Here is an 18,174-nt window from a genome sequence, read left to right as displayed (position 1 = left end):
ACTAGTCGGCTTTCGCTTTTGTATTGTTACGACCAAATAAAACCAATTTATTTCCTCTCATAATTTCTTTTTTATGCGTTATCCTTATTTAGTAACAATTTTATTATCAAATTACATTCTTTAATCTTCTTTTTCTCCTTTATTTTGTTCATCATATGTCTGAGAAGAAATTCGCTGCTTAATTTTTCCTCACATTCCAATTCTATGAGTGAGAATTTTCTAGAGACACTTCTGCTGAATATTCACAGTCAAATAATTTCGTATCCATTTTCCATCCTTACGTCTCCAAGTGATAAACGAATGTAGAATTAAGAAGCAACTATCATATTCATATTGGAATTTTGGATTCATATTGGAAAAAAAGATAAATATTGTTGAATTGATATCATTTAATACAGTTATCATTATTATCTGACACCACCTCCAAGGAGTCCTAGGACTCATCAGTATATAGTAACTATTATACTATATACTGATGAGTTACTATTACTGGCTCTCTAACACAAAAATAGTCCAGTTTGAAACACTATCATAATAATATTATTGTATATAAGTAATTCGTTACTATAACGGTTGAGCCTAACGTGGAGTCATTTTTAACTTGTGTACTGAAAGCAGTTTTATTGTCATTTGTAATTTTCCGAATAGTTTCGCCATTTTTTCTTCTAAAAGAAAAGGAGATGACTCGACACTATTAAAAGTCTTCCAAGATTTGATTAAAATCTATCCATCTAAAGAGGAATTGTTTGTTTGCCAATGCACTAAAATAATACATTTCTTTAAATACAGAACTGATCAGAAGATTTTGTTGATATTCTGTGTATATTCTGGCATTTTCCTGACCATTTAATCACTTATTATTAACTGAAAGAGGCTGCTCACCAGTTGTCTTACCTCGTCCTCTTCCCATCTCCCACATAACGAAAAATTTCATCAACCGGAATCCCATAACAATTTCGGGAGTTTCTGTTCCATCCACTTTTTCTTGTTTACCAGTATCTGCAGTCTACACTCACAATCTGCCATCATAATCTACATTACATAATCCCAATATCACATTTGCAACTCCGTCTTTTCACCATTTCCACAGCTTCATCATCCTCTCAGAAGCAGGAGACCAGATCTGTGCATAGTAGTCCAGGTGCATTCGTATCAGGGCCTTATAAAAAAACTAAAACAAAATGATCTCCTCCCTAACCGTATAAGTCAATGTTCGTTTCAGCAATTGTAACCCTTTGCTATGTGACTTTAACTTCTTATTCCCATAACTCCGAGGCACTTAACCTCATCAGTTTCTCTACGCATAATCACACCAAACTGTATAGCTCTTTCGCTGAATTGACAACCATTAATTTTTTTGCACAGTTTTAGCCTGTTAGTCATTTTGTGATGCATATCAGTAACATACCTGATTGTCTTGGGTATTGAATCATCATCAGAAAACAATTAAACAACTTCAATTTCATTAATGAATAGATTGAAGAGCAATGATCCATGAACTGATCCCTGATTTAAAAAAATGGTCACCTTAAATCCGTTAGATTCTCCTCCACCCCTTCATATACTTTTTCTGGTAGCTGTCAACCCACTTACTTATATGAAGAGTTTATATTCTGATCCTATATTCTCTAATTTATGTGATAGCCTTCATGTGATATTTTGTCAAATGCCTTAGCAAAGTCCAACACTATCATAGTGTATCTGTTTTCTTTATCAAATTCAACCATAACATTATAAAATATGAGCATATTTCTCAGGAATGATCATCTCTTTGGTAAAAGCATGCTCTTCCTTGCAAAGTATAGCTTGTATGTCAGTTGTACAACCGGATCAAGAACTGGACCAATTCAGCTAAACATCCATTTGGATACGTAATGATATCTCCATCTGTCCTGATTAACGAATTTTTTTTCTAGGTGATGCAACAACTCTAGGACTTTGCCATTCAGTTCTCTCTCTCTTCGTTTAGTGTAGTGACGGCACTTTATCCCATGTTACATCCACCAAGTTGACAGATTTTAGTAAAATGAGCCCTCATTATTTGAACAATCGCATCTTCTTTCGACACAAGCATGCCATTTGCATTCAGCAAAGTGATTCTGTCTTCATTCCGTCTTTTACTTGCAGCATAATAATACATTTCTTTTTAATTCTTTTTAGTCAGCAGAGCCAGTGTCTTTTCTTACTCCTACTTTGCTTTCCTTACAAGAAAATTCAACAAAACAAAGAAAATAATCTATCTTACAGAAGTGTTAAAAATTCCTGCCTTAATAAAGCCACGAACCAAGAATATTCTGCCAAGTTTACAAAATGCAACACGAAACTTTATGATTAAATATTACGATACTTCTTAATTCAGAGTTTTTCATCGCCAGTTTTGTTCCGTTTCTTGACAAGATCTGTTTGTCAAGAACAAAATCTATTTATTATTTTAATACTAGAATACTGAATATTATTTTAATTCCAATCAGTCGAACTCCCTACCTAAAGCAATCTTCTGAGATTCTTTGTTAGCAGAGTTCAAGAACAATACAACTTTTTTTTCCCCAAGGGGATATGATTTAAAACTCGGATTATAGTTTGCACAGGTATAAAGCTGACTGACAGTCTAAGAACAAACTATGAGGAAAAATATGAATGATTTCATTGTTTTTGAGTGTTAAATTCTATAAAATTTCATTTTTTTAGTCGTGTGAATAGTTTATCATCATAAACAGAAATACTTACAAAAACTTCAGCTCCATGCATCCTTCCAAGTAAGGTAAGGAACTAATATGGTTTGATTTTAAATTCCTAGAAAAAATGAAATGCGAAAAATGTTAAAAATGCGAAGAGTTTGCGACAGCTATACTGTATTGTAATATACAAAACTTAACTTGGTTACTATACATAAGTTGTTCTTAACTTTTTTTGCCTGGCGCCCCCTGCTCAATTTTACATTACGTTAATGATTCAATAATATATTATTACGCAAACCTAAATTACCATCAATATATTTGAACTGATAGCTAATTAAAAATTGACTGATACAAATTAATTTTACTCAAAAAGATGTAAACTTACTGTATTTAATAAGCCAATCATTAATGGCTACCACGAGCCTGATGAAATCCTGCTAATTTTTCAATATCAAGCTCAATGTTCGACAAACGAAGTCTCAAGTCTTCTCTTTCACTTATTTGCAATCTATTTCGCTGCTTACCTAACAATTGCAACACGACGCTGAATCCTTTCTCGACCAAGTATTGAAGAAGGAAAAGCAATGAGCAGTGATTTTATTTCTTGCCAAAGCTGAGGATACTCGCATTGCGTGTTTTGGCCAGAATCTTCCATACCCACGCTGTTGAAATTGTACTTGAACTTCAAAATCATTTTTTAAGTCAATAAATTCTTCACACAAATTTGGATGAACAGAAGTGACATCAGAAAGAAATGGATTTATGACTCAATCGGTTTTATTTTTTACTTCATCAAAGTCTTTGAATCTGATCAGCAAGTCCTTTCAGTGTCAGAAGATGGGAACAATAGCAATTCAAATCTGTATCTAATATTAAATTCTCAGCTATTATTTGTAGACTTGGGAACTGCAGAAAATCTCGTCTTGCAATACTCTGCTTGTAGAATGTTAATTTGCTGATAAAAATTCCCTTTGCTTTAATAAGATTCATGTTGCTTCCCTTGCAGTTTGATGTTAACCTCATTGAATTTGGTGAAAATATCCAAAAGATATGCGATATCAACCTTTTCTTTTTTTTTTTTAGAACATTACACATGTTTATATCACGTGAATTAAGAAATTTCAAACGGTGTCGTAGAGATCATTAAAGCGTCGGAAACGGTTTTCATTCGACCCATCTAAGTTCAGTTCAGTGTGACGCAAAAGACACGCTGAAATTCTTCATTTTCATGGCAAAGTTCCCGAAAAATACGGGTATTCAATGAATGGGCTTTTATTTTATTCACTGCTTTAATGACATCATCCAAAGTCTAACGTGGTCTACCACTAAGATGTAACTAAGTGATGTCTGTGAAGAATGCAGTGAATTGTAGATATTTGGAACTGCTTCTTTTAAATGTGCTATAAATCTACGGTGTCGACCAATCATAGCTGGTGCTCCATCTCACAAATATTATTGCATGCGCAATAATATTTGTGAGAGAAACGTTTTTAGCATTAAAAAAATCTTTAACAACCTTAAAAACTGTAGAACCTTTTTTTTTGTGAATTTTCAGTTGTTCAGCAAATAGAAACACTTGAAGAATTTCTTCATTAGTATTTATATAATGCACGTAGGCCATTAACAAAGCTTCGTTGTTACGTAAAGTTGTCTCATTGAGTTGCAAAGAAAATTCTATATGGTTTTTAAATCATCACAAAGTTTTTTTTTTTTTTTTCAATCCTTTGCCGTTTCATCAATTCTTGTTGATACTGAACTATTGGTGAGAGGAATTGACGACGTCATCTTACTTTTACCTGGGCCAATCATCGTATCTAAAACTTCATTTATAGCCGGTATGAGAGTTTCGCCAATAGTATGTGGCTTTCCACATTTGACAATTAATTTTGAAAGTTGTAATGCACAAGTCCCGTCTCTTGCTGGTTAGTTTGTTTTGCAACCAACCCTTTAAGTCCAGGACTATCTTTAAATGTAGTCTTTAATTAGAAAAAGTACTTCACATCCTTTTTTTTTTTGCTTTATTGGGGTGCTTTTTTCTTAAATGTTCAATCATTCTTGAGGCTTCGTTTGAGAAGTTTTTTTTCACATATTAAGTACATTGGTAACTGCTCATTATTTATAGACGGAATAACTCCATATTTTAAATATTCACTTGAATATTGACGACACTTTTTTTTCCCACTAATTTTAATAGGCTACAGTGCTACACGATACCACGGGCTATATGCAAACCAGGGTTGTCAGATAGGCGTTTGGAAAAGTAGAAGATAAAGCTTATAAAAGTAGTGGATCCTGCTAATAAGTTGAGTTATTAATGTAAAAATTCTAAAAACTAAGTAGCGAATAAATTTGAACAGTATTGCCAGATATACAATATTCTGACCAGTGTTGCCAAATATTCAATATAAATAGGGATGCTGGATTAAATACGGAATTTTTTGCCTTTATTATATTAGTAGTGGTATTATAACGTTTATCCCCCCCCTCAGCTCAGCGTTTACCCACCCCAGGGAAGCGCTACTTCCCAAGTTAAGAACCACTGCCATACATATTGTTGCATATCATATTCGTATATGGAAGTCTCGCGTGTAGCTACTTATTAAACTACGTCCTAATTTTTTATATGTAAAACGCATAAGTTTACTTTGAATACTTACAAACTCTTAATGTTTGGTATTGTTTGACAGAGATCAAAGGGAACGGAGGATAACTTGGCTCTGTCCAGTCGCAGATGTTCAAGCGATGTGGTTCCAGTGAAGTCTGGAAAGTCATACAACTGCCGGGCCTCGGATAAAGTTCTGAAAAAAAAGTATGCATTGCGATGAAGTGCTTAGTAAATTATAACCAACTTTTATTAAGAAAGAAAATTAATGTCGTAGATTTCACTGTTTAATTTGTGTAAGTTGTTCACAATATCGATTTCTAAGTTGTACTTTATAACATTTACTCAGGTTATTTCCAGTATTTAGCTATTCAAAAGTGTGTGCAATTTTGGCGTTAGAATTTTAACGATGGTTACTAAAATTATTTTGGGAACATCGTTAAATGTTTGTTAAATATCATTTGTTAATTTTTATATTAAAATAGTTTCTTCATTAGGTTTAAAATTTTTAATCTTAGATAACAATTGAAAAAAAAAAAATGAAACGAATCCGATTTATGTATGCGATTTTAAAACATAGTAATGTGGAGTTATAATTGAACAGTTATTTTGTAACAAAAGTAGAAATATCCAAAAAATTAAGTTGAAACCTCATGCATTGGTATTTGTAATTTGACATGTGTAGATGTCTGCAGAGGGAATCAAAAATGTTGAAAATATGAGTCGTTTAGGATCACTCCTAACAGGTGATCTTTCTTTATATGTGACGAACTATAATTTTTTTTTGCCGCCCTTTGCAGGATCATTCAAACTCTCGCCTTTCCTCATGCTATTGCGTTGCTTCCCGGTAATCACTAGCCTCTTACACAATCGATTTTCCCGTTTATTACTTTTTTATTTTTTGTAAACAAACTTTCATGTTTATTTACACGAAACAAATGCGGTGTTTGAATATCACGAACTCCGCTTCGCTTCCTCTCGCTTTGATGGACATCAAAATACTCCTCTTGCATTAATCATAACACAACTGCACCAAAATAAGTGATAAATTTAATTCAAGATTTAATTGGAAATAGTCGACTACCATTTAAGTATGATTAATTTTATAATTTCAAATGCATTTATGAAAGATACTATAAATATAACGTATGCAAACTGAAGCGTTGTTTTAAAATAGGTTTTATTGAATGGATTTTTTTCTTTCGTATCAGTGTGCACCTCCTGAGTGATTTTTAAATTAGCGACAAAAATGCTGTCCCGATGTAGTTGTCTATTCAAACAAGCTCAGGGCCGCATCAAGGATGAGGAGGAAAGATAATTGTTTGGCAGAGTGTAAAACAATCTTGTAGTCACCAGTTTCTTTCTAATGATAAGATAAAATAGCTTGTCCCCTCCCCTTAAAGTTGCCACCGTCTGGTAAAATGCGCTGCTGTTAGCTCATTCCTAAGTACACTTTTAGTCAGTTTTAATCAGCCATCTAACTTGGTCTTGGCAGGCCAGCAAATGTACACTTATCAGAGAAAAGATACGTGCGTTATTTTTATACAGTAATTATTGAGTTAAAAACACAGACTAGGAATGTGTAATAAACTTACAATCTCGTAAGATATGCAAGATTCGAAAATGTGTATTTTCCAACGGTGGCGATTGGATTTCCCGACATTTCAATAACTACCAACTCCTTGTTATTCTTGAAAGCCGAATCTGGTAGAAAACTAATGGCGTTGTCAGCAAAGGTCCTAGAAAAGAAACAAATATTTCACATAAATGTAACTCATAATCATGTGGAATCAACGCAGTATTATATACAAGTTTCACTGCGCTTAATAAAAAAAAAAATGAAGTTTTGTATTTAATGATCTTGATATCGTTATGCAAGATTTTATTTTATACGTTGAAGTGAAAAAAAATCGATTGGCAGTAATGTGTACTTTATTTATAAATATTACGTAGGTATCATAGGATTCTACTGTCTTTGAACTACATTGAATCAAAAGAAAAAACATTCAAATCTGCAGATATTCCACGAACTAATGTTTTTCTTTATTTAAAATTGTAATTAATTATCTTTTTTTTTTGTTTACAATTGCAGAGCTTCTATTACTTGCTTCCCACGTGAATAACTAACGTCAGTATCTGTTTACAATCATAACCCATGATATTTTGTGTATAAAAGAGAGCTATCTGAAACAATGGCTCGCGCTACTTTTTATCATTAATTACTCCAGGTTGTTTTCTAATTTCGAAGGTGTCAGCAAATGAGTAGCAAGTTATTCAAATTGCTACTCATTTAGCCCTTTCTCATTTTGTTACAGTAAACGCTTAAGTTTTTAAGTATATTCGTTAACTGTCGGTCATTTTCGAAGTATGACCTTTCTCTGAAAGTTTGGTAAGTTTTTGAAGTTTTATTCAACGAAATATTTATAAACAGATAAGATTTGCGACATATAGGCTTGCTAAAACGTCCGATGGCCTATCACCCATTCGTTTGTGTTTTTTTAAATCAAATGTGAACATTTTTTTCTATAAAAGTATTTTTTTTCTATATGCAGCTCTTCTAGCCTGTTGACAGATTTTTTGAGAGATTTGTAGGAACTAACGAGTGTCAGGAAGTAAGTCGTGTTTTGATTTTCAGACGACTGGGTGATGGTCCTCATCAAATAATTGCCTTCACTGTCTGTCCATTGTCGGATTACATGTCCAGCAAACTGAGGGTGTTATTGTTGTCCTAAGTTATTCATTTTAGATGTGTATTTTCCATAATCCTTAACCACTCTAACTAAAATGCTGCTGTTGCGACACAATTTATGGAGAGACGTAATCTCCACTTTTTGGGGATGTTGGAGAGACTTACTTAAAGCAAAATTTGAAACCTTTCGATGATATATCGGGGGGGGGGATGAAACTTCAGGCTTCTTTTAAGCATGTTGGAAAAGTGAGGGTGAAGGAAAAAAGAAGAGAGAACTCCTGAATACATTCCTCTCCTGTCATATCTTTCATCCCTTCATATCGAGTCTGTTTCTATACAAATGTCATTTTATAATACCAGCAGTGAGAAACAATTTAAGTTAGCTAGCAAAGACTAAATTTATTCAGTTCCAAAGCTCTACTTGTATGTTCACCGATTGCTTTGCTTTAATTTAAGGAAGAAAAAGAAATCGTACTGTCTCTAAGTCCTAGATTATTGCGCTCCTCACAGATAAAATTGAATCTAGGCCTATTTTCAAACCAAAATGGCACATGGAAAAATCACCATTGCGCAACCGATCCACCAAAAAGATAAAATTAGTCCTTCTAATTAATGTGGTGGTGTTTGCTTTCCATAGATGATGGCCTTTGGCTTGAGAGACTCAAGTTACTTGACTAAAGACCAAGTACCCAATATTTGGCCTTATCCATTTCTTGTAATGTTTAAATGAAGATAGGTATAGTATTGATTACTATATTAGTGTTAAAATCTCATTTCTCGACATCGCCGTATGTATTTATTAAAACAGTCTTAACTCGTACACTTCAACAACTAAAAATTGTTAGTATGTAATTTAAGAAGACAGTTTAAGGTCTAAAGCATATTGTACCAGTCTCCCAGAAATAAGTTTTTCATCTTTCGACAGAAAAGCAGATCTTTATCTCGTGATTCAAAAGCACATTGTAGCAATTTTTGTTTTTTTATTAGTATGCAGTAGAATTAATAACATTAAAGTAACTCTATGACTGCATTTAAAATCTACAATGTTGCAAACCGTTATACTTACAGTTCACTTAAGTTAGGAAGACTTGCGATAGCTTCTGGTAGCTTTAACAACTTGTTATTGTGGAGTTCTCTGAAAGAGATGAAATTGTTTTAGAATTCTTCTCGCGGTGTTTTCTAGGCAATCGTAACCAGTGGCGTAACTTGGAATAATCTGAGCAACTAAGTTTATAACTTGTACCAAAGTTTAGATGCATCTTTAAATCATTCAAACATAAGATGGGAAAAAAGGAAGAAAAATATAAAAATAGCTGCTTCTGCAACTCAAATTTAAGTTAAGCCACTGATTAAAACTGACCTTTAACCTTACAAAACTAAATTAATTAACAGCTATTACTTTTTTTTGTATGGAAATTCGTCACAACTTTCATGCTGATTTTACCAACAAGTACTGTATTAGGAGAATCCATTCTGATGCTTCTAAAACATAGTTCACCGAACCAGCGTGCCTGGTTGACTGAGTGTGGTTATCATACCCCTCTCCAACAAACAGATTGTGGGTTCGAATCCCACTGTGAGCATAGATGTTTACAAAATCCTTCTCTGGACAAAACGTTTGCTACTTTTATTCATGCCTATTTGTTTTACAAAAAGGTTTTAATATTCGTTCAAATCATTTCGAAACGGATGAATATCTCCGTCATATAACTACCTACTTTATTGATGAAACTAGCATACGAATCCACATTTAGTTTTACTGTAGGAAATCCAGCTTATTGCTTACTGCTGTTATTCGTATTGTGCAAGTTTCCGGCATTTCGTTGGTAGGATTTCAATATAAGTCGGGCGCAACTGAGCACATTATTGATTTAGCATTTTCCTTATTCCTGTCACATAAAGCAGCGTCATTTTGGTACTAAGTCGATCTTTCATTTAAGGTCAGATTTTATTAATCTGAGGAAATCTAACCCCCAGGTTCATGTAAGTGGTAGTACAAGATAAGGAAATATTAATGTCCATTCGATATATAAAAGTAGAAATTGAGAAAAATAATTTCGACCAATTCGCAGAGTTGCTCTAAGTTCTTGTGCAAGTGGAATACTCGAGAATGTACCAATAGATGTTTTGCGAAGCGTTTTTGTGAATAAACTGATTACTTCTCTTAGGTATAAATGTCACAAAACTCCCGGATTTACATATCAAAATGTTGACGTTATGCGCTTCAGAATGTAAGGCCATTTTGAGGCACTAAATTTTGCTACTTTTCTTCATGCGTATTTGTTTTTACAGAGAGGTTTTAAGATTCGTTCAACAATAGACAATCCATGCATAATAGGCTATTGTGCATGGATTGAATCTTCCTAGATTGAAGGAGATAAGAAAGCCTGGGAAAGAATCCAGAGGATAATAAAAGCCATATCGAATCAAATGTAATTTGCGCAGTTTATCAGATAAGAGATTATACGACTGAGGCACTCATTGTTCAGATGACTTCTTAGCAAACAGGCACTATAAATATGTGCCTGTATTAACATGACATGGAACTTATGTTAATGACAAGTTCCATGTCATGTTAATATTAAACTTAGTATTACACTACTTAAGACGATTTGAAAGTCATCATTTTCCTTTCATTTTTATCAGTGACTTTTCAAGTAACTTTTCTATAGATATTAAAGTATTATTTTGATTCTGTTGGCCCTCTTTAAGCATTTTCATTATGAAAATACACACTACATCGTAAGCCAGCTTAGCGAAATAAACACGAAACGCTGAAGGTGCGTTGGCAGGCGAACCGCCATTTTTTATACATTATGGAGGAAATGGCTACTCATATAAAATGAAATCTTATCACTATAACAAAAAATTAAATAATAAATTCCATGAGACGCACACAACTAAAGCGCAAAGATATACTCACAACACCTTCAGCGAGTGAAGTCCTTCGAACGCTCGGAGACCGATGTGTTTAATCTCATTCTGGTGTAGAACACTGAAAAGTCGTTGAATAGTAAATTAGAGTGTATATTTTTAGATAATTATATTAACTTAATAATTACCAATTACCAAAAATAATTAATAATACACGCAATGGAAAATGGGATGGAATCTTTTCCAGTTCTTGGTAAATGATTCTGTTGTATAGCGTGAGATGCAATTTCAATATTTGGGGTTTTTCAGACTTTCTTCCCCCCCCCCCTGTCTTTTTAATGGTTTTATTTAGGTTGTAGTTAGTCGAGATGTGGCAAAATCTAAAGTGTTCATATAGTCAGACCATAGCGAGCTAATGACGGATTCAACGTAAAGTCAATCAAGTTGTCAAGGAAAACAATATTCTGCACTAGATTAGATTCCCATTGGGCCATGAATCATTCATGATTCATTTGGAATTCATGGCCAGAAATTCTTGTGCATCGAGAGTCCGAAGAGTGGATATAGATATCGTTTTCAAATTTAAATAAGTTGGTAGAGAACTAAATTTGTCATAGAAAGAATCGATGGCAAGGAACTTAAATTCTTTACTTTTAAGGAGTGGACTGTGTCGAATGTTCTAGGACTTTCAGTGACATTGAAGACTGCATATTAGGAGGTTATGGTCATCGGATAAGATAACGAGATCGTTTCATGATTTTATTGTGCCATCACATTCTATAATTATGGGATTAATTACGTTTTTCCTTCACGCCATTTATTTCACCTTTTGTATTGTTTCTGTTTTGCACTTTACTTATTTTCAATTGTATTTTTATATATTGTACGATTTGTATATTCATGGGCAACTACGTTTCAACTGAAAACAGAAGTAGAGCAATAATCCGGCATATTTACAATTTCTGAAGGTAATTTATGCCGGATATCCTTAATAGATATATCAGGTGTTCTATTTTGTTTAAAATACTTAATTGCATTATTTTTCTTAATTATGCATATTTGGTGGTGGCCAAAAAGACTAAATCAGGGGTGCTACATAAAATAGTAAGCTTGTTATATATACTTCTATAAAAGCTAATAGAATCAACATTAAATTTAATTTATTTAACTCCATATTAAATGAAGAGCTTCCGTAACTCAGTCGGTATAGACGAAGCCCTTTGGTCTTAAAAACCTGGGTTCCATTCCCTTCCAAGACGTGAGGAAGGGAAATGGAACTTTGTCTAGTCTTTTCGACTAAAGGTAAGTTAACCGGTTTCTTACAGAGGTAGTGGGGCCCCCCACTGTGAAACTCGGGTTTTTCGTCCCCCAGAGCAGGCAAACTGGCCTCATGAACATACACAATCCAGAGCCATAAAAAATCCCCCCCCCCGAAAAAAAAATAAAACGAGTTGGCCACCTGCTTCACATGCTATCTTGTCCATATTTGTCATTTCGTGCAATTGAGCTGATGCAATGTTTGATCATTTAAATGCCTAGAGAGTGAATATAATTAAAACAGAAAAGTATGCGAACTGAAACTTCTTGAATGAAAAAGAAAGTGCATTGCTTATAGGAAAGTATGTGGAGAAGCATACTTACAGAATAATCAAACTACTTTGATACTGGAAAGCAAAGTCTTGAATTTCTCGAATTTTGTTGGCCGCCATGTTTCTGAAAAAAAGAAAGATTTAAAGAAAATAAGCAACTGATGATCTTGACTAAATAGTTCATGATTACAGAGTTATCATGACTTCTATTCTTACGTGTATATATATATATATATGAAGTCATTATGCTATCACTTGGATTCCCAGTGGTATTACAATTGGTATTACAGGATACTGATTAACAAGTAAGGAAATTATTTGAACAGGTGTGTGTTTTCATTCTGAATAAGGTTCCGACTACTACCGGAATTTTGTGCGCTTATGTAATATGCACGTAACACTGAATATCTGGAACGATGTAAAAAAAGAAATGGTTTTCACATAGGGTTACCATATTCTAAAATGCCAAAATGCTGACACCCCATCGCCTGACCAACTTGTTCCGGACACAAAAATCGAACACAAAAATAAATACATATGTTTGAAATCTTTACCTTTGTAAGCTTTTCATTAATTAGATGTGATGAGTATGCTTATTAGAACACACAAAAATATGAGATTTTAAGTGTCGTCATAAGTCTTATGAAACAAGAGTAGGCCTACATGAAAAAGACTCGCTTACACTACATACATTACTTTGCAGTCCATGCATATTTTTCACTAGACCTAATTTTCTTTAGCAGTTGTTTGTTTTGACACAAATAGTCGAACATATTTTTACATTTAAAATGTCTGTAATTAAATTTAACTATAGCAAGTCCTTTCACAGATTCTATGGTAAGGCTTTGCTTGGTCCACTGAGTTTGTATTAATGAAAAGAGCTTTTCAACACTGGCAGATATTTTCATTATCAAAATGCGGACATGTCCGCATAAATACTGACGTATGGTAACCCTATTTTCACACAACAGACATTATCTACAAACCATGGAGGTTTTATGACGCTGTCAATTTTTAGTACGTAATTCACTCGATAGTGGGTTCGATTTTCGCCATAATACGAGAGGAACCTTTATAAGAGGCATTTTCATTCGAATGTGAGTTAGTCGATCTTAAAATAAGTTTAGAATTTTTATTTTTGCAAAACTTGCATATATGCTAGCGTAAGTTACGGATAATTATACACATCTCATAGCCTTAGTTACTTTGACGTAATTAAACAATAATAATTTTAAGAACATAAGAGCCATAATATGTAAAACTGATATACCTAAGCCATAATCATTCCTCTGTGAACTGAGCTGTTTCTTATATTGTTTGGATAGTTTAATCTAATACTAAATTCCAAACTCATGTTTCATAATGGGAAAAATATATCGGGAAGTAATGATTTAATTGAATAATCCTGAATTGAACTTGTTAATTCTACATTTTTCTCCTACGAATCGATTATTTCTTCATTTATATTGATTATGATGTAGTTTTAGATTGGTCTATTCTTTTGCGATTGCAAAATTGTGTGTTTATGTTATTATATAGAAAATTTAGAATGCCGGAGAATGCTCTTATCAGTATTCTTCACTGAAAGTTGCGCTTTCTTGCCATCGTTTCACTATATTTTCCTCGTCATTTTATGATGGATTACGCGCTAGTTATCAAATAAAAGAAGAAAAATTAATGTTTAATGCATATGACTAGGAGATAATATTATAGCCGGTACTTTCAAGTTTTTGTTTTTGATTCAATGATTCTGTTCTTGCTTAGGGGCGCCAGACATCTATGATCATTATACGTAGATCAGGTTCTGTTTTTAAAATATACGTTAATTAACTCTAAATAAATAATGCTGACATAGAGATTCTTTATCATAGTGTCACTGAAATCGCTTGTCATTGTCATCGCATGCACTTGTGATAGACTCTGTTGGAATGATTTTGGTCGTAACTTGTTCAATGATGAGCGGCACACAGTGAGCGTTTTTTTTTTTTTTTTTTTTTTCCCAAGATTAACTGAAGTAGCTTGTTGGTCAGTTATTATCTCAAGGAGATTTCAAAAATTATCCCCGGAAAGCAACATTTATTTCTTCTAAGCTAACTTTCTCAATCTTCTACAAATAATAAATTTTATTTCTTCAATGCTACTGTAATTTTACCTTTGCAAAAAGCTCATTTATAACCGGCTTAAAATGTTTAAACATTTTATTTGTGTTAATGTTTAAATTAGTCAGTAAAGAAGGCAAATTTAATGTCGCTCTTTTGTTACATATTACAAGAGTTACACAATTTTGACAGCCATTTTTCTTCACCATATTAGTATTTCTCTTTCATTTGTATTTTTAATTACTATTTATTTTGTATCTGTTCATCTTCGCATCAAGCTGCTTATCTGTCTTGACCAAAGAAGAAGAAAATGCAACAAAAGTTACTTAAATCACTAGTTAAAATACTTTATAAAAGGAGCAGTATGTAAATAAAATAGGTTTATGTTGAGACTTATACATATATTAGCTGCATAACTAGGATCGTTTCTTTTTTTTCACTATAAAACAAACCTTCATTGGGTTACATGGTAACCTAAAGATGAGTTCCTTACATTTTCAGTGAAGGTCCAGAACACTTACATCGAACCAACCAGGCTCCTAGTTTCAACCCGCATTACGAAGTTTTGAGGCATCAGTCACACCATTGTATGAAAAGTATCTTTTTGATTACTGAGGAAGATTGGATTAGTAATGCACACTATGAAATGAATATTGCTAGTTAACATATCCAAATAAAACTCTTTATTCACGAAATAATACTGTCCCCACATACTGTTGTGAATAACAGAGGATGCATTGGATCAGAATGTTTATACATTACAGAAAATGCTTTGAAAGATAAGTACCAAAGGTCAACTCACAGAGCTTCCAAGTGAGAGAGATTTCCAATAGCACTCGATGGTATTTCTGAAAACATGTTGCTGTCCAACCACAAAGTTCTCAATCGCTGAAAAAGAACCAGACTTTTTGGAGGAAGAGATGCTATCCGATTCAAGTTAAGATGGCTAAAACGATAAAAATATTTAAAATATCATGCAGTAATTATAAAATTATATATAAAAGAAAACTACTTAAACCTAATTTCTGCGGAGATATTTATGTATTATGCGATTATAAACTTACATAAACAAGATGCTCTACATCAACACTCATTATCATAAGTTATTTTTATCATAATAACTAGTAAACATAGCAGTTACATAATTTGATATGTTTTGTTACTTACAGAATTTCAAGATTAACTAGCGACTGAAGCGCCCTCAGTGGCAGGTGTTTAAATTTGTTGTTTTGTAAGGATCTGTAAATATAAAATAATAAATAAACTATTTTAAATATTTATACATTCGAGCATATTAATTATGAAAAATTAATATCATTCCGTGACAGGATTTCTAACATTCTGGGAAGCCAAATTCAGTCAAAACTACAAAACATGAAAAGAGAAAAGCGGTTTTTTGAAGTGAATTACTATAAATAAAATTGTTATTCATTTTTATATATTTATTTTTAACATGCAGATTTCAAAGTATTATTTTTAAATGGACTATATTATGTTTTCTTTTGACTGTACTAGTCTGAATCTAAGCAATTAACATTATTGCATTAATTATTCAATTTGCACTTCAGAAAGAAAAGCCTTTTAGTATTTCGCTCAAGTAATTGTTTAAGTCCGGTACTTTTTGATTTAATCTTAGATTAAATGAAGGAATTTGATCATGTTTCTAACATGTTGATGTATTTCGTACACATTTAAACTTTATGTAATTTCTTTTATAAATTTTGATAAATTATACTAGTTGATACTAGGTGGATCAAAAATCAAGGGAATTTTTTTAAATATTTTATTTCATTTATGTATACAGTGTGTCTTACTGTTTTATTTCATCGTGTGGCTGTTGCCCTTTTACCAGCAAGCGAATTGTCTCATAAAATAAAACGTCATACCGAAATGGAGGATATTATGGATCCCTTTATGTTTTATAGCCAAATGTAAAAAGAAAGAAAGTTTTAGAAATTTGGAGAGCTGATGAGATAACTCCGATGCAGAAGCTCTTCTAAATTTCGAAACTTATTTTTTTAAGTTCCTTGTTATGGCTATAAAATATGGGGCTGGATCAATAATAGCCTGCATTTGAATATCTCATTTATGCCAAATTTAAACATTATAGTTCTATACTTCATAAAATATCAAATGTCAAGTGTTATGCCTTTTTTGGCGCATTCTTCCTATATGTAACAGAGAGAGAGATATGCATTGAAAGGCTTCAAATGATTGTTAAATATATTTTACTAAACCAGTTTTTATAATATTTGCAGTTAATTCTAAGCTACAAGTAAATTTCATACTAACCAAAACAAACTTTCAACTCGCTTCCTGCCTGTATATTTTCAGCCATTGTGCTTGGCATAGTAATAGACATCCGATTAGAGTGAAGAAAAAGCCCACCCTTATCTGTAGATTTTTTTATTTATTTTTTCTTTATTTATTGAGTTTGCCTTCATAATAGTAATTGTACATAAAATTCACAGTACAAATTGTGTGAAGTACTATAAAACTGCGGAAACGTTTTATAAGCAATACTTACAACATTCTTAAATTAGACAAGGTAGAGAAGATGGCTGGAGGAAGAGATTCTAGTCGGTTACTTGCAAGATTTCTGAAACAAATTTAAAAAAAAAATAATTACCAGCATTCTTTCAAAGTATCAATATTTTTAGTTTCTTTCTCTGTAATATGGAGGAGAAGAAAAGAACGTCTCAGTCTTGAAGATTTTGACTTCAATATTATCTTACCTGTACGTTTATATTGTTCTCTGTTGATAAAGACTCTGATATAAGACAGCATTACACTGCAGAATTAAGTTTAAGCAACTCGAATTAGCAGTTTCGTATCAATGTTTCCTAATTCCGAGGTTTGTTTGCCTTCTCTGTATTTCTTTTTTTTTTTTTTTAACCTTAGGTTGTTATATATCTAATTTAGTTGCGAAATTGAAAGATCACAAGAGGACATATATAAAGGATAGTTTTTTCCTACAATCAGTTCAAATTACCGCACGAAGACGTTGGCTAATGTTAAACTTTACTTGACAGGTAAGAAAGAAAGATAGAATGACAGCCGCACAAGTGATTGCACAAGACCAAAGAGATTACAACGCTGCGGGTCAAATAAGCCGTGACAGATGAGAGAGCAAACAATGTTCATTGGATAAATCCATACCCCCGTTTTCAGGTAAGACACATATTAACTTAAAGAGCAACATTATGTTAACCGAAGATCATGAGCAGACGTTTTTTAAAGCCTCTAAGCTATATAAACTGGTGAAACACTGTTACGTATGGTCATTACGCGAGATTACTCTCTATAACCAGGAAGTCATTTTTGTGGTATTTTTCTGCAATAGTATTGAATAAACAGGAAAATTTCTATTGCTCGTTATGTCACTCACTGTGAATGAAATTCAAAAATTTAAATTTGGATATTATGGATAATACAATTCGAAATACTTAAATTAGTGAAAATATCATGCTTCGAATTTTTAATCTGCAAGAAGTATTTATTGAAATATTCTAATAGATCATAATATTTTTTCATTTCTTTTTCTCATGTACTTCAAGTCGAACAACTTCTACATTGATGTGATCAAACCAATCTTCACCAGTATTGATTAAAGTTTTTTCCATTATATTTAACTCGACACCAA

The 18,174-nt window shown here is 32.7% G+C and overlaps 1 protein-coding gene and 1 long non-coding RNA gene across 3 annotated transcripts in view; one reads left to right on the top strand and one right to left on the bottom strand.

Moving 5' to 3' along the window:
• Positions 1–18,174, bottom strand: part of LOC150092790 (uncharacterized) — a 146,593-nt gene that overhangs the window by 13,535 nt on the left and 114,884 nt on the right. The window contains exons 3-11 of one of the 2 annotated variants that reach the window (XM_090414804.1): positions 17,059–17,130; positions 15,699–15,770; positions 15,334–15,477; positions 12,485–12,556; positions 10,893–10,964; positions 9,036–9,104; positions 6,876–7,019; positions 5,336–5,476; positions 2,728–2,793 (exon numbers count right to left, since the gene is read on the bottom strand). In XM_090414804.1, the coding sequence (XP_090270930.1) occupies positions 2,728–2,793; positions 5,336–5,476; positions 6,876–7,019; positions 9,036–9,104; positions 10,893–10,964; positions 12,485–12,556; positions 15,334–15,477; positions 15,699–15,770; positions 17,059–17,130 (852 nt within the window). Of the gene's footprint in view, positions 1–2,727; positions 2,794–5,335; positions 5,477–6,875; positions 7,020–9,035; positions 9,105–10,892; positions 10,965–12,484; positions 12,557–15,333; positions 15,478–15,595; positions 15,635–15,698; positions 15,771–17,058; positions 17,131–18,174 lie in introns of those variants that run through there. The other variant, XM_090414805.1, reaches the window with a different exon arrangement.
• Positions 7,531–18,174, top strand: part of LOC150092789 (uncharacterized) — a 160,564-nt gene continuing 149,920 nt past the window's right edge. The window contains exons 1-2 of the long non-coding RNA XR_016550536.1: positions 7,531–7,669; positions 17,564–17,702. This is a non-coding gene — a long non-coding RNA (uncharacterized LOC150092789). The remainder of the gene's footprint in view (positions 7,670–17,563; positions 17,703–18,174) is intronic.

Source organism: Typopeltis vanoorti, chromosome 25, assembly GCF_054136105.1.
Source record: "Typopeltis vanoorti isolate ZY-2024b chromosome 25, IOZ_Tvanoo_1.0, whole genome shotgun sequence".
NCBI lineage: Eukaryota > Metazoa > Arthropoda > Arachnida > Uropygi > Thelyphonidae > Typopeltis > Typopeltis vanoorti.
Note: the sequence above shows the minus strand (reverse complement) of the source record. Positions and strands in the feature narration are given on the sequence as shown.